Here is a 27,325-nt window from a genome sequence, read left to right as displayed (position 1 = left end):
TCGACTGTTCTTGTTAAAACCACAAGGTTTTGAACTGTGTATTCACGCGAGAGCAAGCTGTACATACTAAATGCTAATGGGGTTTTATGCATCATTATCTATCCAAGGCAGGTGTTTTAAATCTTTCATTGTCAAATATTGGAGTGTTCATTAATTTCTTTCGCCCAACGTTCGCATTTTATGTCACTCACGTGGGAATTTAGATATCTGCCATGAATCTAAAAGATACTGTTTAATATTTTTATCATGAATTTAAAAGATACTGTTTAATATTTTTATCATCAAACAAGGATATATTTTAGGAGGTTGTGAGGCCATGCTGAACGATAGACTGGATGATTGAACCACCAGAGATCTTGTGCAAAATGGGATGGACGTTGAAGAAGAGGGTTAACTAGCAGGAAAGTAGAACAGGTGAACTGAAAATGAACAAAAAAAAAGGAGAAAAAAGATGGAAAAACCAGGAGATGAAAAATAAAAGTGGACATCCGGGGGGGAGAGAATGAGGAAACAATTTTTCCAAGATGGCGGCAAAGTTTGAACAAGGAGGGAATTTTCAAATTGTTTTTCTTGTTGATGTATGCGTTAAAGAACATAATATTTGCAACGAACACTTGGAGGATGTTCACAGTATTAAATTGCGGGGTATATCGCGCTGTGTCTTACGTTTGTTACTGCATTTTGACTCCGTTTTAAAGAGTGGAAACAGTACTCCTTTGAAATGGGGTTTTAAATTCTATAACTCTAGTGTACTCAATTTTGAGTACAAACGAAGTCGGTTTCACGAATTAAGCAGTGAATCCTTTGAGCAATTTGAGGCAGAGCTGAGAACTCGGTTTAAAAGTGCTCGTGATGGTCAAAGCTCGACGGCTGGTGTTACAAGTCTATCTTGTTGTGTGAAGGAGATTTTGCAAGATTTTCCGTGGGTTACTCCAGACATCAGTTCGCCATCGAGGACTGCTAAGAATGAACCCATTTTTGGCCATAATCAAAAGTCAAGGAATTATTTATTTGTCATAGCGGATTGCCCTTTATCAGACACAGATTTGGGTCAGTTTTTGAGCAGAGATGACAACTCCTATGATGCACAGACTGTGTTCAATGAAATATTTTCTGCTGCGTTGTATGAGGAATTCTACAACAAATGTGGTTTATCATTGTTTTGGATTGATTCAGGTCTATGGTGTCTGGCTCCTGAGAAATTAAAGCAACAAATTGAGGTTTGAATGAATTTAATGTTTCATACAATGACTTGCTCATTTGTCGCATGATCAATTTATCATCACTTTCGTTCTTAAAGGATTGGAGAGGGCACTCGTTGATGTCATCTGTAACAAAACAGCTTAACGGAAACATAATTCCCATCTCAATGCTACAAAATGGGGAAAATATTTGCAATCTTGCTTTGGAGAATGGTACATCAACTCCAAAAGGCTTTGAAAACAGAGTTAAAACACTGGCTGAAGTTCAGGTCATGGCAGCTGTTTTTAAATGCTCGTTTGGGAAAATTGTTCAGGCTTTTCTCGGTGGAAAAGACTTTATTTGTAAGAGGGTCGTTAATGATGTCAGGTCATTAGCAAATGGGACTAATGGATTATTGAGTGGAATTTGTTATTTTCGTGGTAAGTTTTTGTTAGAATTAAAAGGTTCTAAGGGCCATAATTATACTCCCAAACTAAGGAAAGCAAACAATAACAAGGGATCAATAAGTGGTTGTTTCTTGTGACAAGAGTCCTTGACTTAGCCAAAAACAAAAAGAACAACACATTTCTACATCGTGAATCAAATGTATAACTATTTTTTTTCAGAAAGGAGAGTTTGTTCTGTCATTCTCTCCTACATACTTCAGAACAAGTTAACATCTCATCACAAACACATCACAAATGAAATGTGCAAGAAAACTGTCTCTGATCAGAATTCAAGAGTGGCCCCAGATTCTGAAAAAGCACCTAATGTCACATTCACAACTGAGACAAACAATGAAACAAACACAGAAGTTCAATGTGTAGAGAATTGCTTTGTTATCAAGGGTGTTCTTGCCAGTTCAGATGTCTCAGCATCTTGGATGCATCCAACAATGTTATACTCCTGTTTCAGTGGAGAAAACTGGAATAAGAAAGAAAATGATAGCTTCAAGGCTCCTTTGTTTCACCAGATGTTAGCTCTGACTAGTCATAAATCTCTCTGCATGGTAAGTCATAATACACCTGCATTTCAATTCAGCCTCTAAAATTCTTCCAGATACAAGTTTTTACTCAAATTTTCATTCAGTTTTGCACAGAGGAAAGTTGCTCAGAGTAATCAAATTTCTATACTTGGGAGTTGACCTCATTTGGGGATAAAATATCTTCACCATTATTACACTAGCAAAAAGCTTTAACAAACTTTCTTCCAAGGTTTTGGAGTATCTTGAACCAACATTGGGTACGCTTGTCACTGGAATACTTCAACCAGTCACCACACTCTGTGCAATACTGAGTACAATCGAGAAGGACAAGCTGCTATTGGTTGAGAAAGCCATGTTACGTCATAGGTCACGTTGTGGGTATATACTGGCACCATGTGACGTCACATCAGATAAGATGTTGCCATTTGAACTACAAGAAGGTGAAAAGGTTGATGATGATTTTGGTAAAGATAATGGTGGTTGTATGCTGGCTGAAGAAAAAGGCGGGAAAACGAGCGTAATCGATTCGTATATTTGGTAAGCGTAATTATGTTTATTTATTGTAAAAAATTAGTTCGTCAACGCGAGAGTTATTCTAATTCATAGTTATGTAATTTCATGTCAAAACAGTGGCTTCCAAAAGAGGAATTTGAAAGAACGAGGTCAAGGTATAGGTTTGCGCAAAAAACTCAAAGATTATTACTCCAGGAAGAAATCCGAATTAAACAGCGAGAAGCATGTAGAACTTCAGGCGATGACGAGGGGACGATTGTGTCAAGAGACAGCCTCACAGAGGATCAAGGCTGCGCAAATAAACGAAACTTCATCTCAGAATAACAAACTAGAGAGTACAATGAAGACTGATGATCCAACTGAAGTGACATCGAATTTTGACTCGGAGAAAATGGACGAAGATCTCCCAGATCTGTCAGGTAAATGTCTCACACAGGACGAATGGAATTGTTTAAATCCTGCAATTCATTTCGGATTATTTTCATTTAGGTATTAAAAGTATTGACGATCTAAAAGCCAACTTGGAAGAAGGTTACAAAAAGTGTCTTCAAGAGGTACGTAGAGGAAAGTCTTTCTTAGAGTCCAAAATCGTGGTGCAAAATTTGAAAACAACCCCAAACTGAACAGCTCCCATTTTCCTTCTTAGGAACAATCTCTCACCGTTTATACAAGCCGTGTTTTTCAAATGATTGAACACTTCAAACGAGCTGGACAACTCAAAGATCTGGTAAGTTTATGTCGAGATATTTTCTTTGAAGAACACTTCGGATGGAAAATGAATCAGTCCAGCAGAAATCACCACCAAGAGTTATCTTGTGTCTCTTTTTAGCAAGAGATCGATGCTATTTTGAAGTCCTCCGTGCTACGTGATGCTAAAAATCTACGCGAATTTTCCGAATCTGAGGAAAGCGAATTGTACAAGGAAAAGATTGTCCTGGAGTAAGGAATTCTATTTAGTCCGTAACTACAACATATTGTAGCGGTTAAAAACATAATGGATGTTGAGAGGAATTGTTTTTCCTTGCAGATATAAATTACAAGTGTTTCTTCGTTTGGAATTTGCCGATAAATTTGGCGTCGAGGATGAAGAAAAAGCTGCTGACGAGGTCTGTATTTATTGAAATACGAACAGCATCGAAAGAAAATAACTATCCCGGCGATTGTTTTAACGTATTTTGTGTTTTATTTCCAGGTTACTTCAATGCTTCGTGCGATTTCGTTTCAAAAGGATCCAGCTTATCTTAGTTCATTCTTAAAGAAAAGCATCATTCCACGATATGCTGGCAATCTCTCCAGTCTTCTCTGCCTTGTTTACGATCATGGTTTGATGCAGCGACCACCAAACGAGATTCTCTCTCCATCACAAGTCACCAGTGATGAGGAAACGCCTCTTAAATCACGCAAAGATCTGTCCTCAAGTAAAAAGGCCGAAAGTGTGGAAGAAATGCAGTAAGTTTCGTTTTAACTTGAATATCCGCGTGTCACTTCATTTTCAAGCGATATCTTTGCTTTTGTCGTATCTATGTCCGCGACAAACGCTTTTGTACAAGTGTTGAAATCTAATCTCTTGTGTTTTCAGTTCTGAAAGTTCTCAGAGTTCTCGTGTGATGGTACGAAGGAACAGTGTCATGGCGGTTCCCGCCAAAAGGCGCGAGATCGTCATCCCGATGAAAGGGAAGGCAGACAAGGGTCGTAGGAAGGCAAACAGCGCTGGAAAGAGAAGCGGAAAGAAACGATCTTCTTCAGGGAAGAAACCAGTCACACCAGTCAAAAAAGTTCGTCGAAATCTCTTCGTTGGCAACGAGAGGAGGTCATCGCCCAGGAAAAACTCGAAGGCCAGCTCTTCGACATCAGAACGAGGCAATCTCACGCGACGTCACACGATTTCAGGTAATTAGTAGCAGCTTCTGATCATAATTCCCCGCAATCGTAACATAATTTCCGTTTCCTCGTGAAGGACTCCCCTTCTCGTCTGCCAGGTGAGTCTGAATCCGTCCATCAACAATTTCCACTCTTCTTTCAGCGTTTTCCAGTAAAGAGAAAGTTGCTGACACTCCAGTGTGTAAACAGGTCTCTCAGCGTATGTTACGTCGCCAGGAGTGGGCAAGGTATGGCGGGCTCGTATGTTTGAGAGAAATGCTGGCTGCTGGCGTGTTATTGAATGATTTTTAAATATGAAATGGTGAAGTTAGAATCGTACCATTTCTAGCTTTAAATTAACCTTTTCATTCATTTTCATTCATTTTCATTCATTTTCAACTAGACTTCGAACAAAGACTGTCACTGATGTGACTGTTGTAGAGGAATCTCCTGACAAGGATCACGGTAAATGAAGTTTATTTATTAAAACAACTTTGCCATGATATTGGCCATTAAACATACATAATTGTTCGTATGCTTCCTCCTGTTGCGAGCCTAAACGAGAGCTTCTTGGATTACGTTTCTAAGTGCATTTCTCTTTACATGATTTTTTTCTCTCAAAGCCACTCTTCCACGAAGAAGTCCTCGTTTAAAGGCAGCGACGTTTTATTCGGCTTCTCAAACGGCGCTATCAACAACTACAATGAAATCAAGCGACAAACTGACTCAATCAACTTCAGCCGAAGTCGCGTCTGATAAAAACACAAACTTTGTGGGTGAAAACAGAGGCGGTAGAACTCTCTATAGAGCCAGAAGTATGAACAGCAAGTTGGGTCTTGCTTCTGTTGCCAGTCCTGGAAAGAAATTCACGAGAACTTTGAGTATCAATGAATCATCATCTTCGAAACTCGCCAAAGAAGATTCCTTCACCGAGGTCTTTTTGCAGACTGATGATAAAAATGAAGGCACCATTCTCTCCGTTTGCTCTTCTGATAAGCAACAGAATTCCACATCCAGTCGAAATGTAGTCACCGTGGACTCCAAGGATTCCTGTGATGACCCAAAATTACCCCTTAGTACTACAAAAAAACACAATATATCAACTGATAGTCCTTCCAAACCTACTTCACCAACCTTTACATCAGTTCACTCGAAAAGATCCTTGTCTCGAAGATCGAACTCGTCACCCTCATTATCAACTACTCCACCGTTAAAACCCTCAAAATCCCCGCTCATTAACTATAAATCGTTTCCAACAACTTCACCTGTTTTATTTAAGACTCCAAGAAAAACACCGAAATCATCTCCCGTCAACTTCAGCCCGGATCAAATATTTGATATTTCAATTCCACTCACGCCCGTAAAGAGCTCGCATATTAAACCAAGAAAAACAGATACAGCAAAAGATTCTAAAAAGACACTCGACACGGTGACGAGGTCACCATCGGAATGTGTCGATCCAACTTCGGAACGTGTAAACGATTTGACTACTATCACGAGGAATTCGGAAACTGTCGGTGAAAGCTCGGAAAGTGTCGTTAATGCTTCGCCAGTTTTCAGTCGGAAACGATCTTTGATATCAAGTGCGAAGTCTTTCAGGTCAAAAACATCTCTGAATTTTGAGAGTTGTAGCACTATAATTGATATGGGTGACTTTGACGTAACAACAAATGACGTCATAGATCAACTTGATAAGTCTGTGCCTTTTGTACAGACTGAGGTGTTTAAGAGCCCGGTTACGACAAAACGGAAGAAAACTGCTTCAGTAGGAACAGGAAGGATCAGTCCTTTGAATCAGATTTTGAAGCAACGAAAAAATCATAGAAATACCTCTCCTGCAGGTAAGCAAGAATGCTGTGAGCTTAGAAGATGATATTTACTGAATGAAGCTAAGCCTTTGTATTCATTGCCTTGTATCCATTGTATTCATATATAGACTGTCGTTTTAACACAGCATCTTCAATTTATTTAGGGACACCTCGAGGTGAATTAATGAATAAACTTGACGTGGATACAAGCTCTGTGAATTCTTGTAAAGAAAATGAACAAACGTCAAATCGCAAAGCGATAAAACGAAAAATAATATCAGATGACAGCAATATTGAAGGCACAACTGATAACAAACAATCATCTCCACTCATCACCGAAGATGACATGTCTCCAGATAAGATAATCTTGACTTCCCCGAGTCATGAAAAGAAAACTACAAAATTTCTTGCATCGCCTTGTAATTTACGTCCACATTTCACTCCCATGTCATTGTCAGCTGATAGTCTGAAACATTTGCAAGAGTCGCCTGTTCTACTGGGGACTAGTCCCAAGGCTACTGACACACGGGCTAGGAAATGGTCGGAACGTAAATCGCCCTTGACTGCATCCCAGACTTCCTTGCGCAAGCGTTTACGTCACGATTCATAGTTTCAGAAAGTGTATTTTTTTGTGCATATAAAAATTGTTATATAACATGCGATAACAGCAGAAACTGTTCATTTTTGTTGGTGAACCAAATGGAAAGAAATGGTTGAAATGTTGATACATCTAATCGCAAGACTACCTGCGAATAGGGGGTAGAGAATTTTGCAAACCTTCCAATTTGGAAAAATAAAAGCACGGAAAGTTTCGTGTGTAGTCTGTGGATGAGCTTCGTTTAAGCGACTGTTTGAAATTTGCGCAATATCATTTTTTCGCCGTTACCTCGCTAGCAAACTAAACATTCGCTGACCTCCCATTTTAATTAACTTTCACTAATGTAATGGGATTACATTTAAAAAATATTTCACCAACTACTACTAGTAATCATGCAAAAATATATTTGCGTTAAAATCAAAATTTTACATTGTTCTCAAAAATTTCCATATGAACAACAAATTGATACTACAAGAAAGAAAAAAATTATTTTGGTTTTAACGACTTTATCTTTGTTTTGCGATAAGTTCGTACTTAGAGAGTTTTTTGTTCCATTTGAATTTTAACGTTTTTAGCTGTGCATCGACTGCACTCTCTTTATACCTTTCTAGTATATTTGCTCCTTCAAGCGCATTCGGCCTCCTTAAATTTTCAAGCATATCCTTAAATGCTCGAATCAGGTTCTGGCACGACGATTCGAACTCATTCCATACTTCGGCGCGAGAATTTAACAATTTCTGTAATTTCTTAGTTCGAATAACACCGTATTCTGCGCAATTTCCAAAATAAGTAGTGCGCTGGTCGTTTTTATCTTCCGATTTACCTGAAAAGAAAATCTGGCAACTTTTGCAGGGATCCATTCCTTTGTCATATGGAGACGCTTTCTCTGGGTCATATTCTTTTGTTCTGTCCACACATTTAAACGCTTCCACGTCTTCAAGTTGCACACCATTATCGTTGGCATCACTCCGCAATTCACTCAGCTTTATGTAAAGATATAACGGTCGGAAAAAAGGATCGATACCCAAAGAGACGCCAAAATACTCTTGGTGGTTTTGTGTTGTGCCCACGCTACGGGCTTCAAATACTTCCCGTCAGGCAGGCTCTTCAAGAATGTGCGACCAATTACGGAAGAATTTCTATCATTTTCATTATTGTTATTATTATAACGAAACATACGTCGCACCTATAAATCAGAAGAGGCAAGAGCTGTAGCATATATATATATATATATATATATATATATATATATATATATATATATATATATATATATATATATATATAATATATATATATATATATATATATATATATATATATATATATTATATATATATATATATATATATATATATATATATGTATAGGTTATCACATGAGGGGCGAGGTGATATCAGTTTTAGCGATAAAACTGATATCACCTCGTCCCGATTGTGATAACCTGTTTATCACATACTTCTTTTTCTTCTATAAAGCAATCGACATCGACTGAAACAAACCTCGAACTGCTCGAGTCAGCCATCTTTGTTTTGCCAGCGGCAAATGCAGCGGGACAAAAAGCGATATCAGTGACAAAAAGCGATATCAATGACAAAAAGCGATATCAGTGACGATATCGTTTTTATGTCACCCTGTTATCGCCCTGATAAAGGCACAAGTATGTGATAAATATATATATATATATATATATATATATATATATATATATATATATATATATATATATATATACTTATATTCCTTTCTCCTTTTAAACCGCCTCCTATAGGGTCCCAAGGTCTAGGCACTCGTAATGAGTGAGCAGGTGAGGGAAAGGAACAAATTTACATTCTTAGGTTTGAATAGAGATACTAACCATCTCTAAAAATATATGAGCAGGCTCTCTAACTAGATCTGGCATTTCTGTATTAGAATTGAATTCTTCAGTGATCTTAAAGTAATGACCTATATAAGAAAATTAATACCATGGTGAATAACAGCTTTTATTTTCCAAGATATTCCAAATATAAGGCATTAAAAAGAAGTAGGCACTCGTATTTGTAATATGCATGCTTTTTGCTGCAGAGCAGGACCTATAATACAAAGAAATAAATTTCAAAAATCCATATACATACTAAATTTCATTTCTGGATTGTTACGGTTTTCTACTTCAACTTCCAAAACAATAGATTTAAATGCATCCATATCAATGCCAATGGATGATGCCGTTTGAATTCCAACGCCTGGTTAACACAATGAAATAAAAATAGGGATAACAATATATGGGAAAAGATAATTTTAAAACGTGGATTTATTGTACTCCGTTGCATAACGTTAATTTGGTTGTAATAGAATATGCTGAAAGCTGTCGTTTAAAAATACGTGATATACCTGTTACATGACAGGAATGCATCATTATTTCTTGGGAAACAAGCGCTACTAGTCAATTAATGCATGTACAATCTCTGTTCAACAATCGTTTTTATTAACTGTTTTTCCTGTGGTAGTTATTGATAGAATTGGAAGAAATGGGATCTAAAATTTTCATGCACTATAAAGCCAAGGGGCTCAAGAGGCAGGGGCACCACCGGGCAATCGTCCGGCCGACTTGCCAGTCCGCCCTTGTTCACTGCATGGTCGTATTATAATCTCCTCTTAGCTCTCTTAATCGGTTACAAAAAAGATTACTATGGATTACTTTACCGGGATATCCATAAAAACCATGTATTTGCCTCAACGATTTTGTCAAAGAGGAAAAGTTGTCACTAATTGTTTGTTTAATTTGGTCCTGTGTAAAATGAAAGTCATCTTCCAACTCCACACAAAATCGCAATACAAGGCCTAAAAATGTCTTGATTTCATCGTTTATTTTACCACGCTGTTTAGAAAAAACCTCTCCCCAATCTGGCTTCTTTTTTTGTTCCATTACAGCACCGTTTGGCTCAATGCAAATTACGATTGAACTGGAAGAATGCACAAATTTCCAGAAATCAGAGTGTGATATAAAAGCTCTGAATCGATCCTGTTAACGTGCTACGCCGGATGTTTTTATAACAGCAAACTTTGCGGTCTCAAACCGGCACGTCGACACAGTATTACTATAGCAATATTGGACACATGTAGGTATTACTATTTAAGAAATAGAAAACATTTTTCCTGTGTTTCTATAGAGTTATAGAAATACGCGTGGGAGAACGAGAAATAATCAGTGGGAAAACGAGCCCACAGGGCGAATTTCTCGACGTTATTTCGAGTTCTCCCAAACTCCCACGGGTGTTTCTATAACTCTATAGAAACACAGGAAAAATTTGTTTCTATTTCTTTTATAATATAACTCAATACAAAGATTTTGTACACTGAATATTATAATTCGATTCAATTACAAATTGTCATTACATCGCTTCGCTTGTCAAGTTCGGCGGAAAAATTCCTGTTTTTCTATCACTGGTTTCCATTGTCTATTACAAATCCCACATTCTGATTGGCTACTCAACCATTGTCTATTCGTGATGGTGCACGCTTGGGAAAATTTCGCTCGCGCGACCGTATAAAATTGAATTATTTTTCGGTGTAATTGCGGTGTATGGATTATTTTCTCGAAATTAATATATAGGTTGTATACTAAACCAATTAGACAACTCGCCTTCGTTGCCTATGAGCGGATAGTCAACTCAGGCTTCGCCTTCGTTGACTATTCGCTCATAGTCAACTCGGACTCGTTGTCTAATTGTTAAATAGAAACACGCTTCTTGACCAATCAGCACGCGCGTACTATAAATGTTATAAAGTAAATTAAGTACTATACACATCATTTTAATTAATTAATATTCCTTTTTTGATCATATTCCTTTTCCTATTTGTCTTGTCAGTCTTGATTTCCATCAAACGAATTTCCAGCCTGTTTCCTTTGATCCACGAGAGCTTTCTTTGCGGCGATGTATTCTTTCGACTTAATGTTACGGTCTATATTTTCGTTTAACTGTTTCAAAGAGTCTTCATTGCTGGTTTTGATGTCCCAACCATAGTCGATTTCCTCCTACATGATTATAAAAAAAAACATGACTGCCAGTGTCGAAAAGTTTATTTTAAAGTTTGTTAGCAAATTTTATGACGCATGCAGCTATGCTATATATTCATTCACCTCTGAATCGGAGGAATACGAATCTGATTGGTTATCCTCCAAGTCTTCAGTCTAAAACGAAATGCTATGTTAACAAAACTAAAAATACAGGGAACAGGTGAATATAACAGGTGTATATTGTCATAACAAAGTAAAGTGTTTTTTTAATGAAATAGATTTAAAAAATGCACCGTTGCTGTGCATGGGCCGGGGTTTCCCCGTTTCTGCGATTCAGAGGCTAATTCGGCGCTATAGAATAACGTTAACGTATTCACCTCTGTTTTCTTCCACCTTGTCTCGAGCTCATTTTGTGTTCTCCAGTTTCGTTTCTGTTCTGTAACTGGCGCGGTGAAGTTTTCCTAATTAAAATAGGACAAATTTACGTAAAATGTAATTGGTAAATTTATGCGTATGTTTAGACCGGACGAGAAACAATCAGACATCAGACACTAGTTTCCCGTCTTCGATTAGTTTCCCGTCTAAAGCCCGTTTTCCACTAGGCGAATTTATTGCATACTGCATGATTTTGTATTTTGGTCTTACAAGAAAGATTTCAAGAGGGAAAAATCAGAATAACATCTTACTAACCTGTTTATGTGTTAAAGTTTGCTGTAGGTTTCTGATTTTCTTGAAGTGTCTGATTATCCAGTTCGAGACCCAAGTGTCCCGAACATAAGATATAACCAGGAGTGCCACGAACATAAGATATAACCCAGAGTGTCCCGAATATAAGATATAACCCAGCAATCTTTTGAATATAATATACCTCAGCAATTGAGTCTTGAGCAATTGAGGCTGTTTGCATCACCGTCTCAGTCAAACCGGGGGGAACAGAACATCCGGTTTGACTGTTCTCGGGAAGTTTCAAAGCGGGTTACGTTTAAAACTTTTTGGGTTTAATCAGAAACGTTGAATGTTAAACTATAAACCAATCAGGTTACACTGTGAAATTTTGAAAGTTTTGACAGGTTCCGCACAACTGTCGAAATATCACAGTGTAACCTGATTGGTTTATAGTTTGACATTTAACATTTCCGTAATGGTGGCTTGCAAATAGCTGTATTGCAACTGAAGCAGGCAATAGGAATTAAGCAGGCAGGTTTTTGTTCCTACCCTATCGGCCCTGCCGGCGGTATACGGGGGTGGCGTACGGGGAGCACGTTTGTCTAGAGAAAAGCTCTAGTTTTTTCACCAAACTTATTGTAAAAAATCCTGTGCTGTAACTGTAACTTATTGTAGAAAACAAAGACTCTAGGATAATCGAAATCAGAAATGATTCTGATTTGTCGTTAACGCCGTTGGAATGCTGGAATGCTTTTTTCCGTCCGATAGCATAAATTTCCAAGCTCAAATTTATGTCACATGTAGTTGGTAGCGTTTTACGTCCATTTAGGGGAGAAATTTCGAGGTGTCAGTCCCATATCGTAAATATTGCATAAGTTTAAACGCGCCGAAAAAAGTTCTACTTGATTTCAACAGCAATGAAATAACGATTCCTAATTTTAACAAACTGTATATTTCGTGTGCATAATTATGTGAATGTTGTTAAACAACCCATTTCTAACCTCTTCACAGCGAAATGACAATTAGACACTTTCTGTTTTAGAGCAGGTGATTTCAAATGGGATAATTTGCATTCAAGATGAGCTGCAAAAAAACTGCGGGTATACAGGTAGCACTCGGAGGAAAATCTGCCATATTTAGGAAAGGATTAATGTGAAATGGAGGACAGCATCATTCAGTAATGGAAATTGCAGCAAATTTAGAGAATTCGGGCAAACAGAGAACTGGCAGATCTAGCCAGTTGACCAATAAATTGGATACAACTGAAGAGGTACATGAAAAAGAGTTTTCTCGATACATTAAGTGTTGACAAAAGACCATCGTTTTGACATAATTTTGAGGAAGGCTTCAGTTTGGAATTCCTTCCGGAGGAGGGTGAAGAGGGAAGCCAGGGAAGCCGTGAAGTGTTGATTAAACAAAGTTGAACAAACCAGGTCAACATGTAGCTTGCACGTGTGCTTCAGGGGGCATGCGCATTAGCGACATCATTTACGGGATAAATTATGACGTAAACAATATAGTTATGACGTCATCATTCCTCAGAGCAATCGCTTCATGCGGACCTTGGCCAGTTCAGCCGGCCATGACTGTGGCTGGCTCGAAACAAGATGACGAGAACGTAGCGGTTATACAAGTTAATGTTCTTCCTGATCACCAGGTAGGCGGAACGGTTTACATTGTGTTTGGTTTAAATAAAGATCCTGAGGTATTTGCATTCCTCTCTTTAACGATACTCAACAATTTCTTTTCTTTTTTCACTAGAATTATTCACCACTTTTAACGTCGCCTAACTCAGGTTCGGATTGCTCAACGGAGAGCTACGCCGGTATTTCTACAAACGTCAAACAGGCTTCAAACGTCAGCAGTAGTTCATCGACTCTCTGTCGTATCTGTCAGGATGTGGACAAAACTGAAAACCTAAAAACACTCTGTCATTGTACGGGTAGCATTGCTAAGTATCATGTTAGATGCTTGGAGAAATGGTTAAGCATTTCAAAAACAGACATCTGTGAATTATGTCATGAACATTTTGCGACCAGACGCAAACCAAAACCCTTCTCAGAGGTATGCAAGTTTGTTTTATCAGGAAAGAGATATTCGATATTAATGATTTTGCTAATCCATTAATTTGCTGTATCCCGCCGCGAGAGTTGCTGATTGTAATTACTGCAACCACTGTGCTGCAACATGATTTCTAAACTTTTCCCTTCTCGTCATTTGTAAAAATAGGTGCGCGTTGCGTACATAGAATAATGTGCAATGTTTACTGGTACACCACTAAAATAGGCGTAATTTAATTATTTATATGTCTATAGATATATCTGTTGCTGCAGCCAAGAAAGTTTTGCTCAAACTCATAATATTATCTCAATACATATATTGTTAACTTTCGACACTATGTACAATAAAAAGATAAAAAGATAAAAGGTAAGGCGATTAAAAGTACTAGTTTCGTCCTTCGGACCTTTTCAACAAATCGCCATATAGTAAACAAATGAAGGACGAAACTAGTACTTTTAATCGCCTTACCTTTTATCTTTTTATCTTTTTATTGTACATAGTGTCGAAAGTTAACAATATATGTATTGAGATATTATTATGAATTATTTATATTCTATTGATTTGTCTTCTGATAGTGGGTTTTGCTGGCATCTTCTCATAATGTGAAATTTATTATTTTCTCTAGTGGGTTAAGGCTGTCCATCGCACATCTCAAAGTCGTTATATCTACGGGGATCTTTTATGTTTGATCATTCTCACACCACTGGTTCTAGCAAGTGCAGCTCTATGCGCTGAAGGTTCTTGGTATTATTTTACTCTTGGTGAGCTGATGATTGCTACTGGATTAATCTCACTTTGCGCGTTTCTTGCGTTTCTTTATCTTCTCTGGCTTGCACTGAGCATACGATATCACGTACGACGCTGGAAACAATGGCGTCAAGAGAATCAGGTCGTTGAACTCATTGTTCCGGACACAAAGTCAATGTTCAATGGAAAACAACAACAACAAGAGACGGTCGTGTAAATTAGGGTAATAAAAAGAGTGAACTTATTTCATCACATTAAAATGCAATCTAAAAACTTAAATTTGTGGTTCTACATGGTTGAAAGATAGTACACGCTCCTTTTGTTTCGAAACTGTAACTGCATGCCTAGCTATACCAGTCTACCTCCATGTTTCCTCTGTCAGTAATTCCCATTTCTTAATAGTCGAGCAATTGGTACTTTACTCTGGGTTGTTTTCCGCCTGATTTTACTTCCAATGGGAATCCTCTTGCTTGTTCAGTACCCGTGATTTGGGGAAGAACCCCCAAAATAGGTTTATCTCTACTTGAACCATTCCCAACTATTGCCCATTTGTATGGCCCAATACAACAAAGAATAATATCTCGTAAAATTCCAAAAAGGAAAAATTTCGCTGCTAGGAATAACACTAGGGCAAAGAAATTTGACCATATTTAAATATTTAATTGTGTTACTACCACGTTAGATTACAAATTAAAGTAAGGTATAGGTGTTCTGGAGTTCAGGTGTAATGGAATAGCTCCTGATTGATCTCTGTTAGCGATTTAACACACGATCTTTGGTGCATAACCACAATACTATAAGTATAAACTGAACATCCAGGCTTATAGATCAAATTCGGGTCGGCGGAATTATTTATATCGTGCTATGATGCTATGATGCAGTTTGTGGAATTCAACAATTTGACAGTACTGCAATATCTAAAGCAGAACAACAAAGTCATTTACAAGTGATAATTACTCGGGCTACCTGTGTAGCCGAGTCTATTTTTCGCGATTATTATTTTTTTTGTGTGTGTCGCAGGCTTAGTCTTCCGCGCGGACAGTCGCGTATTTACAGTGTATCAATATAGCTCAGTTTCAGTGCACTGTATTTACCGGCTTCATAGCCCGAGTTAACGCCTACCGGGCGTCTTGTTTAATTACAACTACGAAGTTTTATTTATAAGTGAAGGTTTGTTTACTGAATTTGTAAATTTAATTTGAGTTTCGTTTTGTACGATGACTGACATCACACGAAGGTTAATCTCACATTAAATCTCATAATCTCATTGTCTGAAAGTGCTTCCAGCACTAGCACTTGCCTAGAGTTTCTTTAATATTTTTTACAAATTATTTCAGGAACGGATGTATTCGTAGACTCGGATGTTTTCGTAGACTCGGATGTATTCGTAGACTCGGATGTATTCGTAGACTCGGATGTTTTCGTAGACTCGGATGTTTTCGTAGACTCGGATGTATTCGTAGACTCGGATGTATTCGTAGACTCGGATGTATTCGTAGACTCGGATGTTTTCGTAGACTCGGATGTATTCGTAGACTCGGATGTTTTCGTAGACTCTGGATTGTATTGCAAAGTGCATGACGCCTCCTTGACGGTTGAATGATATTTCCATAATAAATTATAATTTGAGTCGTGTTTCTCCTGTAGATTCTTTGAGAGAGATTTAAATGCTTCAAACTGCTCTTTACAAGCCTTTTCAAAATCCCTCCAGGGTTTTTCATTCAAACTAGAATGACTTGAATCCCTCGGGATTACATCAAATTCGGCGCAGTTTCCGAGAATATTAAAATGTTGACGACAACCAAAAAATAATGCACAACTTGCGCAGGCATGTTTGACATCGCTATTTCTTTTTATTTCATAAGCGGTCACGTTGTTCAGTCCTATTTTTGAACCATCATGTGAAGAATTTTTATATTGACTTAGCTTAATGTAGGAGTAAATTGGTCGAACAAATTGTCTCACGCCAAGAGAAACACCATATTCTTTGCCGTTGTTTTCGTTTTTGCGTTCTGCCCACACTGCGGGTTTTAAACAATTTTCTTTCGGCAGGCTCGACAAAAGTTTTTTGCCATAAACGTCAATTGCTTCAGGATTTTCACTAAACATATCTTTTATCTGCAATGAACAGAAAAAGTTCAGAAAACCAAGTTTAATAACGTATTGTTTCAAATTGATATATCTTTCTCTTCTTTTAAATTCTAACATTTTATTTTCTTCATATTATACCATTAGTTGATAAATGCGTGCTGGTTCTCTGACTTGGTTTGCAAGAAGGCACTCTTCCTGAAAAAAATTGAATTCTTTCCAAAAATTTTCTTTATCTATCTGTGAACAATATTTGCCTAAAAGAACATTAAAAAGTCTTTAGAGATAATCTTCAAAATCCGTATAATACTTCCTTCCATGCAGTGTCACAACTTAAATGTGTATAATTATATAAGTATAGAATATATCTACCACTTGACGCGTGTCTATAATACTGTGCAATTATGAATCGAACAATAATCCCCTTTAATATATCAATCCATGCATTTATAGTTTATATACATCAGGTTAGGTTATTAGTTAATTAATGATTAGTAAAGGTAATGGTTAATATTTACTAGTTATATAATGGTAATATCTACGACATTCCGAAACGCTTTTTCTATAGCTGTGAAAAAAAGTGAATTGTAGCCTAACCCCAGTTAGAATAACTTATATATATACGTACTAAACTTTTCTCCGTTTTCTCCAGTCATATCCTCCACTAACGTTTTAACGGCATCTTTGTTTACTGCAATAAAGTCAATCAGAAGAATCAGATATATATATCTACATATATATAAAAGATTGAATTTCATAACAAATATATACTACTTTGAAATATATACTTTAAAATATAAATAATTTAATTAGCCCATGCATATATACCAACCAGTTGTTAAGGTATCTTTAAACTTGTTATAGAACACATTTTCCACGTCAACGTCGTAGTCGTAGGTTACTGCAAAGTAGATGGAAAAACCCACTCAATAAACTGCACAAGCATGCTTTGTCATTTCATGACATGAAAATCCAGCCGGAATACGCTATATGACATACGCTAGCTATAGCCCTTTCACATGCGGCCGCGCTACATTATATCTGTTCATATTCGAATATCAATCAATTCTTACCATTCAAAGTTATCGGTACTTTTTCCTTGTTTTCCGTAATCCGCTTAAATCTATTTTCGATGTCTCTTTTTTTCATCACTACAACGATATTGATTTATATACTGAGGTGTTCACTTCAATACATTCTCAATTAAAATGCACATGCAATTGGTCAATAAGCGTATGGTTGCCCGTTGCATGCCATGTATTTTCCCCCTGTTAGTTTTTTCGGGAACTATATAGCTCACAGATAGCCTGCATATATATGGAAGAAAATGTTCGAGAACGCATGTGTTGGGCAATGTCTATGTCATTTGCCTTGTGCTATATCTGCTTGCATTGCGTGCATTTTATCCGATAACATTCCGAGCAGTGCACAGATTGTTTTGCAGCGTAAAAACTAGTGCATGCATACACCTATAATATACACCCACATATACAACGTCAATTCGACGTTTTGCGTAGCAACATGAATATAGATGCACCCCCTAAGTCATTATATATTTAGAAGTTATAATACGCGGTCAACTGATATTTTAGCATGCATGCACTATATACAAAAAAGAAGGTGAAACAGGTTAAGCATATTAGATATTTTTTATATAGATGAAGTCTTCTGTCGAAGTATAAGAATTATAATAAAAATTTAAAATGAAAATACATACCAAATTCAATTCCCGTACACGGCCTTTTTCTGGGCTTACCGCTATCCGAATCATTTTCTAGTACTATAAAGTCAAGAGATTTTTAAATATTTTCCGAAACGATTGCATGTATTAATTTCAAGTTTGCTAGGAATATATAGGCATGCAGCTAGGGGCAATAAAGACAACAAATCGAGTATTATACATATTTTATGTCTGAGATCTGGAGGTTTGTAGAATCAGGGTAGAATAAATATTCAAATCATCCAAAATGACTTGCGGTCGCCAAGTGGCAACTACAGGGCAATTCAATATCCACTTCGAAATTCGAAAATAATGATAATGATTTAACATAAATCATATTATAAGTATATATTAAAATTAATATACAATATATACTACCAAAATTTGTCTTTTCTTTAATGCCTTCCTCGATATCGCTCAAAAACGTGACAATTGCGGCTTTGTCTACAACTATAGTTTCTATGAAACGAAAAGCGTTTACATTGAATATATTATATATACGAATACAGTCCCAACGGTAATGAAAATGCGCAATTGTTGAAACTTCAAGTATAATTAAACACGTCAAATGCAATTGCATGCATACGGGGAAAAACGCCATGATATCTCTGACAAAAGAATACACTGCAATGTGCACAATCTCAGTTTCATTTGCTTTGATACATGCATGAATACATGAGTATGAGCAAGAGGGTATGAGTGGATACATGGTAGGAGCAAGAGGGTATGAGTGGATACATGGTAGGAGCAAGAGGGTATGAGTGGATACATGGTGTGAGCACTGTGTAATGAGCAACTCTAATACAGCTAGAGCAAGTTTAACTTTAGGCTTACTATAAGTGATTCAGGGACATGGGTTATATCATTGAGATGAATAAACCACAAGATGGTTTATTCATCTCAAAGGTTTATATAGACAACACTCTTAGAGATAAACCACAAGATTATAAGATTTATAGTACGCGTGTGTTGATTGGTCGAGAAGCGTGTTTCTGAAACTAGTTTATAATATAACATTTATAGTACGCGCGTGCTGATTGGTCGAGAAGCGTGTTGCTTAGGGACACGCACATTTTAGAATAATAGGGGACTTTTTTGGAACCGAGAATAATGGCTAAAAATGGGAATAATGAGAATCATAGTCAATTTTTTTCCACATGACGTTATTGTAATAAATTTCAGCAGTAAAATGTTAGCGGTTTGTGGACTGCAGAGCACTGACTCTGAGAGTTGTAGTACTTTGTGTAAAATGAAATTTTTGGCAGGTGTTACTTGTTTTGCACATGATGTCTTTGTTGCATTATGCAAAATTCAAATGAAGAATATACGATTTGCATGGAGAATAATTTTGAGAATAATAGGGGGAAATTTTAAGAATAATTGGGTGAAGATTTGGGAATAAGGGAATAGAATAATGGGGAAATTTTTGGGAATAATGTGCGTGTCCCTAGTGTTGCTATAACTGTATAGAAACACGGAACATTTCCCGCCGAACTTGATAAGCGAAGTAATGTAATGAGAATTTGTAATTGAATCGAATTATAATATTTGTACAAAATCTTTTTATTGAGTTATATTATAAAAGAAATAGAAAACATCTTTTCCTGTGTCTCTATACAGTATCCCGAAAAAATATTTTTTCCTGTTTTTCTATGCAGTTATAGAAACACTTCTTGGAGTTTGGGAGAACTCGACTCCACTGATTATTTCTCGTTCTCCCAAACTCTCACGGCCCACGCGTGTTTCTATTTAACAATTAACGAGTCAAACAACGAGTCCGAGTTGTCTATGAGCGAATAGCCATCGCTATCACGAATAGACAATAGTTGTGTAGCCAATCAGAATGTAGGATTTGTAATAGACAATAGTCGGGTGTACTACTAAAACTGAAAGAAATACGGAAAATGTTTTCTATTTCTTAATAGAAACACGGAATTCTTTTCTATTTCTTATAAATATTAAATATAGATTTCCCATCTTTTAAGATTCGTTTGGCACATTCTAGATATACAATTACATTTATCTTTCTCAAAATATATTTAGTTATTAAAGGAAACTGGCTTAAAGGATTTTACCAACAATTAAGCGGGTATGGCATCTGAAATTTGTATGTGTTGACAGTTGTGATAGATCTCATTTAGATACTGGAATTTAAAGCCGCTTGCGCGGTACATATCATACGTACCTGGGTTTGATTTCGGATAGCCGTACAAAGCATGCATGAAGCATAAGGATTCCATCAATTTAGCCAAGCTTTCTTGAACCTTGAAACCTTTCGATTTTTTAATTTTTTTCCATTTGCCGTGTGGAAACTGCGAAAGAAAAGTTAAAACCATGTTCAAAAATTGTTTGATGTCATCCAGGATTTTGGAACGCTCCAGTAGAAATTTATTAAATTTTCTATTGACATCGAGATTCATATCCTTTCTGTGTTGATCCATTGCGTTGTCAACATGCACAAAACAAAATATACTTTCACTTATAGAAAATAGTGATTAAAAAATAACACTGCCGGTTACTATGACTACAACTAGTTTACTTACAGGTTTAAAGCCAAGCAAAGAATTTAGTCTACGTCGTTGATAGCTGAAAATGGCAGCAACAAACTCCTTCGCATTACCCAACCAGCATCAGGTAAGTGAGAGCTTTAGCAGTGACTACGACTACGAGTACGAGTACGACTACGACTACGACTACGACTACGACTACGACTACGACTACGACTACGACTACGACTACGACTACGACTACGACTACGACTACTACGACTACTACGACTACGACTACGACTACGACTACGACTACGACTACGACTACGACTACGACTACGACTACTACGACTACTACGACTACGACTACGACTACGAGTACGACTACGAGTACGAGATTCGTCATTTTCGCGCGTTGTTTGCTTACGCCATCAGTCAAAACTCGTAGTCGTTTGGCTTTTGAGTACGAGTTTTTTGATAAACTTCGTAAACGAACAAAACGAAGAATCCCAAGGCTGGCTCGCTGGAAGCGGCTGGGAAGCAGTTTGATATTGCATAAAGTGCAATATATTTAGGCAAGAATATGAGGAAAATAATAGCAAGTAAAGGATTTCTAGAAATATGGCATTTCTTATTTACGCCTAAGCTGACTGGCGCTGAGTTACGTCGATGATAACGAAGGAAGAAATTAAAACAAGGAATACTAAAAGTAAAAGCCGGAATCTCTAATCTCATCGTCGCGCGCTGTTTGCTTACACCATCAGCCAAAACTCGTAGTTGTGTCGTAGTGACTCGTAGTCGCCGAGCTTTTGAGTACAAGTTTGTTGGTAAATTTCGTACTCAAAAGCCCAACGACTACGAGTTTCGGCTGATAGCGTATTAAGACTACGTTTACACTACTCCGGATCGGTGTAAAAACGGTGCAAAAAAAGTATCAAAACAGGGTTGCGTTTACACAGCACCGGAGCGGATTTGTTCGAAAACGTCACCTTTGCCGTAGCGACACGACCACACTATCTAAATGTGGTCGAACGGAAACGGAGCGCTACATGGCGTTGTGTAAACACTTCACCGTTAATATTTCGCTACACTTTAGATACCACTCCGCTACAACGCGTGGCGCGTTGTTGCCGCAATTCAATAATCAATATAGCGAACAATTTTCCAACAATTTATCAACAAGCACCTTTCTCGCTATCGGCGGTATTATTTTCATTGTTTTTGCGACCCACGACTACAGATATAAACGTCAAGCAATGTTTCAAAAAGAAATGGCGCAATTTCCCGCGAACAACTTACGAATGTTGACAGCGAAGAACGCTTGTGTGTAAACGCTAACGAAACTATATCGGAATTCAAACGGAACAGTGTAAACGCAGTCAAATTGCGGTGCCCGCGCCAAGTTTGGCACCGCATTATATTCTGCCTGTGAGTTTGTTTGTTCGCATCAATACGTTTCCTTAATCGCCTAGTAAAAATTCCTTGCACATGCTTGGAATGCTTGGAATTTTTTCCTAATTATTACTATTAATCTTGTTGTACGTTTGCCAAATTCCTTTTTTAAAGGAACGTTCTTTTTTCAATTTCAATCTCAAACTCTGATAATTGCGTGTATCTCTGCTTTTATGCACCTAAGAAGGACAAAAATACCACCATTCGATTCAGCGTAAGAAATTATACTTTCAGGTCTTAAACATATTACTAAACAAGAGTATTCGCAGCGATTTATGACGTTTGAAAGACAAACGAAATTGAATTGTTGACAAATCGCTCAAAATTACTATGCTATACTTTACTAGTAATAGCAAGTTTGGTCTTTGATATCTTTCATATCGTTGGTTTTCTCTTTTAATTTTCGTCCTTAAATAGGTGGATCGGTCTTACATTACGATTTATTTTATAGTTTTACGATTTATGTAAGTTGGTGATGTCGTTAGAAATGAGCGGACGTTTTATTTCTAGGCAAGCATTGCGGGCACCGCATTTTAGTACTGTGTCTGGTTCTGCCGTCACTTTCTCGCTCCGGAGCTGTGTAAACGTAGGCTAAAGCAAACAACGCGTGGGAACGTAATCGTAGTCACTGCTAAAGTTCCCTAATTTCGGACGTTAGAGTTTGAAAATTCCAATAACTCTGCGAATGCGCGAGCAAAAAACACAAAAATACCACCAAAATATAGCTTGAGAAAAATACTGTAACCCAATCGCTTCTGTTTTAATGCGGAAATTAATAAATATTTCTGTTAACCTGACACGGCAGTGCAGCTGTCAAAATCATCAAATTACAAGGTGATGACAACCGGAAATATAACTCGTTATTTTCTTCGTTATTTTTTATCTTGTCGTCTTTTAACCGTTATATATAAACTGTAAATGCTTTAGTTATCTTTTCTGATAGTTTTTAAGTCAGGATGGCCAGAAAAATCGAAAAATATCGATTTTTCTGATTTGTTATTGTTTATAGCGAGACGCGTTGCTCAGCGCGCTCTAAATGTTTATGAGATTTTATACAAATTCATGCACAATATCTATTAACATGAATCTCATTACCACGCCGATTATATCAGAACCCCTTTACACTAACATACCCATTTAAGGTTGGCTATGTTGGTAAAGACATATGTTTTGCTTTCTATCATCTAGGATGACTTCGATGATGATTATGATATCAAAGACAACTATTATCCTCTCGAGCAACAGCGTGAAGATTTAAAGAAGATTTTGGATTCACCAGAATGCAAGAAATTGTTGGAGGAATTTCTTGAGGTGCCAATATATATTTTCCTGCTTCAAACTACCAAAAAGCAATTATTCATATTCAATATTCATAAATATAATAATGAATAATGCATGATCCTTCACAACTCTTGCATGCGCGCATGCATTCGCAAAACATTCATGCGCGCATGCATTCGCAAAAAGTAATCTGTATTTATTTCATGTGCAAGTATATGTATTTCTGAGCATTCATATTTAGAAATTGGACTCAATTCAGGATGAAACCTGATCTGCGTGAGAGGTACGCAAACGACTATTAATAATATACTAATGCTATCTTTAAAAGGGAGATCGGGGAATAGGGTACGGTGTGTAAAAACAGTGTATTAGACTTTTTGGACAGCAAACAAGCGGTTTAAACCAAAAGGGAATTAGCCTTTTTTACGATGACGAATATGCCGCCATTTTTGGGGTACTTTTTTTCCACATCGTGAAGGTGCTTCTTGATATACCCGGGCATACATAGCTCGGCTATAACGGTTCGTAATTGACTGACTCTTTGCATTAGAAGTTTTGCATTAGTGGATATCATTACTGAAATAAAAATTAATGCTATATTTATTCCTCTTATGACAGGAACCGATTCCAGGATATGAGGACTTGATCATCCATTTGAAAGTAGCAAAAATTGCACTGAATATAATCAACTTAAATAAAATAAATATCCGTATTTACCGTACAATATAACCATTACAATACAATATAACCAATATAATTACACCGATTAAGTTTCTGGATTGCGTATACTTAATATGCATGAAACATTTTTGCAATCAGTAATTAATTTAGACAAGTAAATAGATATATAAGAAATAAACAAATAAAATAAATAAAGACGCTTTGATGCACGATTTATGCGTAAATAAATTCTGAATGTCCAACCGGTTTCGAATCTTTTGAGCCAACATAGGTTGAGACTCTTTCAGTACGTTGCTAGCCTATTTCGCACCTCTTGCTGGGATAATCGAAATTAAAAATGATTTTGATTGGTCGTTGACGCCTTTTCGACCATTCCATTATTTAATTCGGTTTAATTTGGTTTCTGAACGAAGTCACTGACGCGCGCCTTTTGCTTTTCAATGAAGCGCCTGCGCACGAGGTTGGTTTGACGGTTATTTTAGACCGTCTGTTAAAAATGAAAATCCAGGTTTATCCAAATATGGAACATGGATGTCAACGAGGCGGTGGGGCCTCTTAAACTCAGGGCTATGCCTTTCCAAACCTCCATTTCGCTATTTCCTTATTTAAGACGTGAAATGCAGTTTGTCCATTCTGGATAGAATTTGGTCATTTTTCACAGAGATTATAAATAATTACTATTATAAATAGTGTTATTTATAATCTCTATGAATCTCCCCTCTAGTGTTATTTATAATCTCTATAATTTTTCAAACCAAATTTGCTTTTGAGCATGCGCAAATTGCTAACAACACTGATTGGTTATTTTAGTTTCGGGTTCCAATCCTCGCGCATTCATGGCGGGATTTGTAAATTTGTAATTTTTTTTTAGTAAACATTTCTTTGATAAATCAGGAGAAACCGAGAAAGATTTTACTATGATTTTACTATGAGACTTTCTCTTAACAAGAGTGGAAATGCTCCGAAAAAGTAAGTCTGTGAATTTTATTTAATGCATTTAGAAATTGTGCTGGAAATTTTAGTGGAAATTGTTTTTATTAAGATGCATCGAAATGTACATAGTGATACTGTATCACCGCAGAAATTATGTCAGTGCAAGATATTTGATTTATCTTTAGCCCTTCTTCTCAAAACAAAACGAAATCAAATAACTCAGGATCATCAAGCAAGATATTCTCCAATTTCTTTATTAAACCGAAAGATAAGAAGTCCGAATGTGGTGATAAATCTAAAGAAAGGGATACGACCAGAAAACATGGTTTCACCGTGCCTTTCTCTAAACCAGTAAAACCACTTCGAGGAAATGAAATCCCCTTTGGTAAAGCAACCATTTTTCGACAAATTGACAAGTAAGTTATGTAATCAACATGTTTTGTAAGGATTAATGAGGTACTGGCTTCAGGAAAATGAGCCTACAAGTTATGTTACTTATAGTTATTATTTCTATAGTCATAAGGTAGAGTTTATGAATCCAGTCTTACCTGGTAGGGGTGCTCCATTGTGGGTTGTTCATGGGATGTGTGTATCATTACCATAACCCTCCTAAGTACATATTCTGACCCTCACCTGGGTCAAAACCTGTCATGTGCCCCTCTCCTAAATGTATATAACCACCCACCTTATACCTTTTATAGTGAGATAATGTTGCATAAATCTAAACTATACTTGCTTTTTTATCATTCTTTCCATAATAAATACAGAGAAATTAAAATTCCAACTGAAACCAAGAATATGATAATAGATCACGGCAAACACAACCTTGGAATCTGGAGTCAAATATCTGGACTCTTTCACACCATTGGGTATTCTTCCCTTTATCTTCTGCCTAAGTTTTCTCACTTTATACGACAATTTAGGATCCTAGAATATTCAATGACAATGTATAAATGGCTTTATGGTAGGAAATAGCTCAAAGCTTTTTGGGATGTCTTAGTAGTGATTATGTTCCTCACTTACCGTTGGCCGGAACAATACTTCTGCGCTCATTTGTTTTCTGTCTTGAAGATGCTGTTAAAAGTGGCGTCGTTTTCAAGCGTCTTCAAAAACGTTTTCGTCTCTTTAATGTCTAGCGCAACGTTAAAGCTTACCTTTTGACGTAAATTGTTGCTGTTCGCATCAGTTTTTGAGTTTAACAAGGAGCAAGAACGCGCAATACTGTTTAATCCCGTTTTCCACTAAGCGAATTTATTCACACGACGCAAAGTGTTATCTGAAATCCAGTGATGTGATTGGCTTGCGAAGGCCCAAACAGACCCAACGCGATTTGGCAACGCGGCACGATATTTCAAAGTTTTTAATTTTCCAAAAGCAAATAAATTTTAAACTATCATAATATTCTTGTAGATTACTTATGATAATACACTTTGACCGCTCTGGTGTCCATAGATACCAAATATTGATTCCAGAAATTAATTTATGTGCTCCTAAAAACGGAAAATTCGCCGGCGAATTGAATTATTTATATTCTATTGATTTGTCTTCTGATAAAGGGTTTTGCTGGCATCTCATAATGTGAAATTTATTTTTTTTTCTTGTGGGTTAAGGCTGTCCATCGCACATCTCAAAGTCGTTATATCTACGGGGATCTTTTATGTTTGATCATTCTAACACCGCTGGTTCTAGCAAGCGCAGCTTTATGCGCTGAAGGTTCTTGGTATTATTTTACTCTTGGTGAGCTGATGATTGCTACTGGATTAATCTCACTTTGTGGCTTTCTTGCGTTTCTTTATCTTCTCTGGCTTGCACTGAGCATACGATATCACGTACGACGCTGGAAACAATGGCGTCAAGAGAATCAGGTCGTTGAACTCATTGTTCCAGACACGAAGTCAATGTTCAGTAGAAAACAACAACAAGAGACTGTCGTGTAAATTAGGGTGATAAAGAGATTCATCACATCAAAACGCAATTTGAATATTCGATGTTGTCCTTTGGTTAATAGATGGTTAATTAACGCTCTTTTCGTTTCAAAACTGCATGTCTACCTACACATCTTCAACGCAACTCACCACTTCTACCATAGCAACCTGAAAATTCGCATGCACCATTAATCTTTACTGTTATCATCCTTGATGGCGCGCGTGTATTTTTAGGCTGCCTATGCTTCTTCACAACCCGCTGAACGTCTAAATAGGGGGGCCATTAGTACAGTACACAGGGTAATCAGATTCCGCCATATTTAACCTCCAATGCCA

At 37.0% G+C, this 27,325-nt stretch overlaps 5 protein-coding genes and 1 long non-coding RNA gene across 6 annotated transcripts; 3 read left to right on the top strand and 3 right to left on the bottom strand.

The window, feature by feature from the left end:
• Positions 1-313: 313 nt before the first annotated feature.
• LOC114522639 (treslin-like) lies at positions 314-7,000 on the top strand. Its single transcript, XM_028543369.1, has 15 exons — positions 314-1,220; positions 1,301-1,622; positions 1,809-2,191; positions 2,397-2,704; positions 2,798-3,099; positions 3,170-3,234; positions 3,327-3,407; positions 3,510-3,619; positions 3,708-3,786; positions 3,873-4,129; positions 4,260-4,570; positions 4,704-4,788; positions 4,944-5,005; positions 5,164-6,381; positions 6,513-7,000. Exons 1-15 carry the CDS (start codon positions 525-527, stop codon positions 6,956-6,958), a joined length of 4,725 nt encoding a protein of 1,574 aa, XP_028399170.1. The 5' UTR covers positions 314-524; the 3' UTR covers positions 6,959-7,000.
• Positions 7,001-7,420: 420 nt separating this feature from the next.
• LOC114522681 lies at positions 7,421-9,953 on the bottom strand. Its single transcript, XM_028543419.1, has 4 exons — positions 9,632-9,953; positions 9,064-9,171; positions 8,805-8,893; positions 7,421-8,132 (listed from the first exon to the last, which is right to left on the bottom strand). The coding sequence occupies exons 1-4, from the start codon at positions 9,852-9,854 to the stop codon at positions 7,932-7,934; spliced, it is 621 nt and encodes a 206-aa protein (XP_028399220.1). The 5' UTR covers positions 9,855-9,953; the 3' UTR covers positions 7,421-7,931.
• A 741-nt stretch (positions 9,954-10,694) lies between these two features.
• LOC114522699 lies at positions 10,695-11,832 on the bottom strand. Its single transcript, XM_028543442.1, has 4 exons — positions 11,637-11,832; positions 11,324-11,407; positions 11,070-11,120; positions 10,695-10,964 (listed from the first exon to the last, which is right to left on the bottom strand). The coding sequence occupies exons 1-4, from the start codon at positions 11,748-11,750 to the stop codon at positions 10,794-10,796; spliced, it is 420 nt and encodes a 139-aa protein (XP_028399243.1). The 5' UTR covers positions 11,751-11,832; the 3' UTR covers positions 10,695-10,793.
• A 4,465-nt stretch (positions 11,833-16,297) lies between these two features.
• On the bottom strand, positions 16,298-20,669 carry LOC114522705. Its single transcript, XM_028543448.1, has 9 exons — positions 20,414-20,669; positions 18,607-18,687; positions 18,226-18,288; positions 17,582-17,659; positions 17,341-17,409; positions 17,137-17,199; positions 16,650-16,765; positions 16,386-16,538; positions 16,298-16,303 (listed from the first exon to the last, which is right to left on the bottom strand). The coding sequence occupies exons 1-9, from the start codon at positions 20,667-20,669 to the stop codon at positions 16,298-16,300; spliced, it is 885 nt and encodes a 294-aa protein (XP_028399249.1).
• Positions 20,670-20,778: 109 nt separating this feature from the next.
• Positions 20,779-24,332, top strand: LOC114522628. The gene is made up of 4 exons (XR_003686920.1): positions 20,779-20,862; positions 23,358-23,480; positions 23,692-23,733; positions 24,069-24,332. It is a non-coding gene; the product is annotated as an uncharacterized LOC114522628 (long non-coding RNA).
• A 651-nt stretch (positions 24,333-24,983) lies between these two features.
• On the top strand, positions 24,984-26,039 carry LOC114522704. The gene is made up of 4 exons (XM_028543447.1): positions 24,984-25,100; positions 25,250-25,480; positions 25,832-25,933; positions 26,033-26,039. Exons 1-4 carry the CDS (start codon positions 25,060-25,062, stop codon positions 26,037-26,039), a joined length of 381 nt encoding a protein of 126 aa, XP_028399248.1. The 5' UTR covers positions 24,984-25,059.
• The last annotated feature ends 1,286 nt before the right edge of the window (positions 26,040-27,325 follow it).

The sequence above is a fragment of the Dendronephthya gigantea genome, unplaced genomic scaffold, assembly GCF_004324835.1.
Source record: "Dendronephthya gigantea isolate DGI-Jeju-01 unplaced genomic scaffold, DenGig_1.0 000023F, whole genome shotgun sequence".
NCBI lineage: Eukaryota > Metazoa > Cnidaria > Anthozoa > Malacalcyonacea > Nephtheidae > Dendronephthya > Dendronephthya gigantea.
The sequence above is the reverse complement of the archived record's forward strand: the minus strand, read 5'-3'. Positions and strand labels throughout refer to the sequence as shown.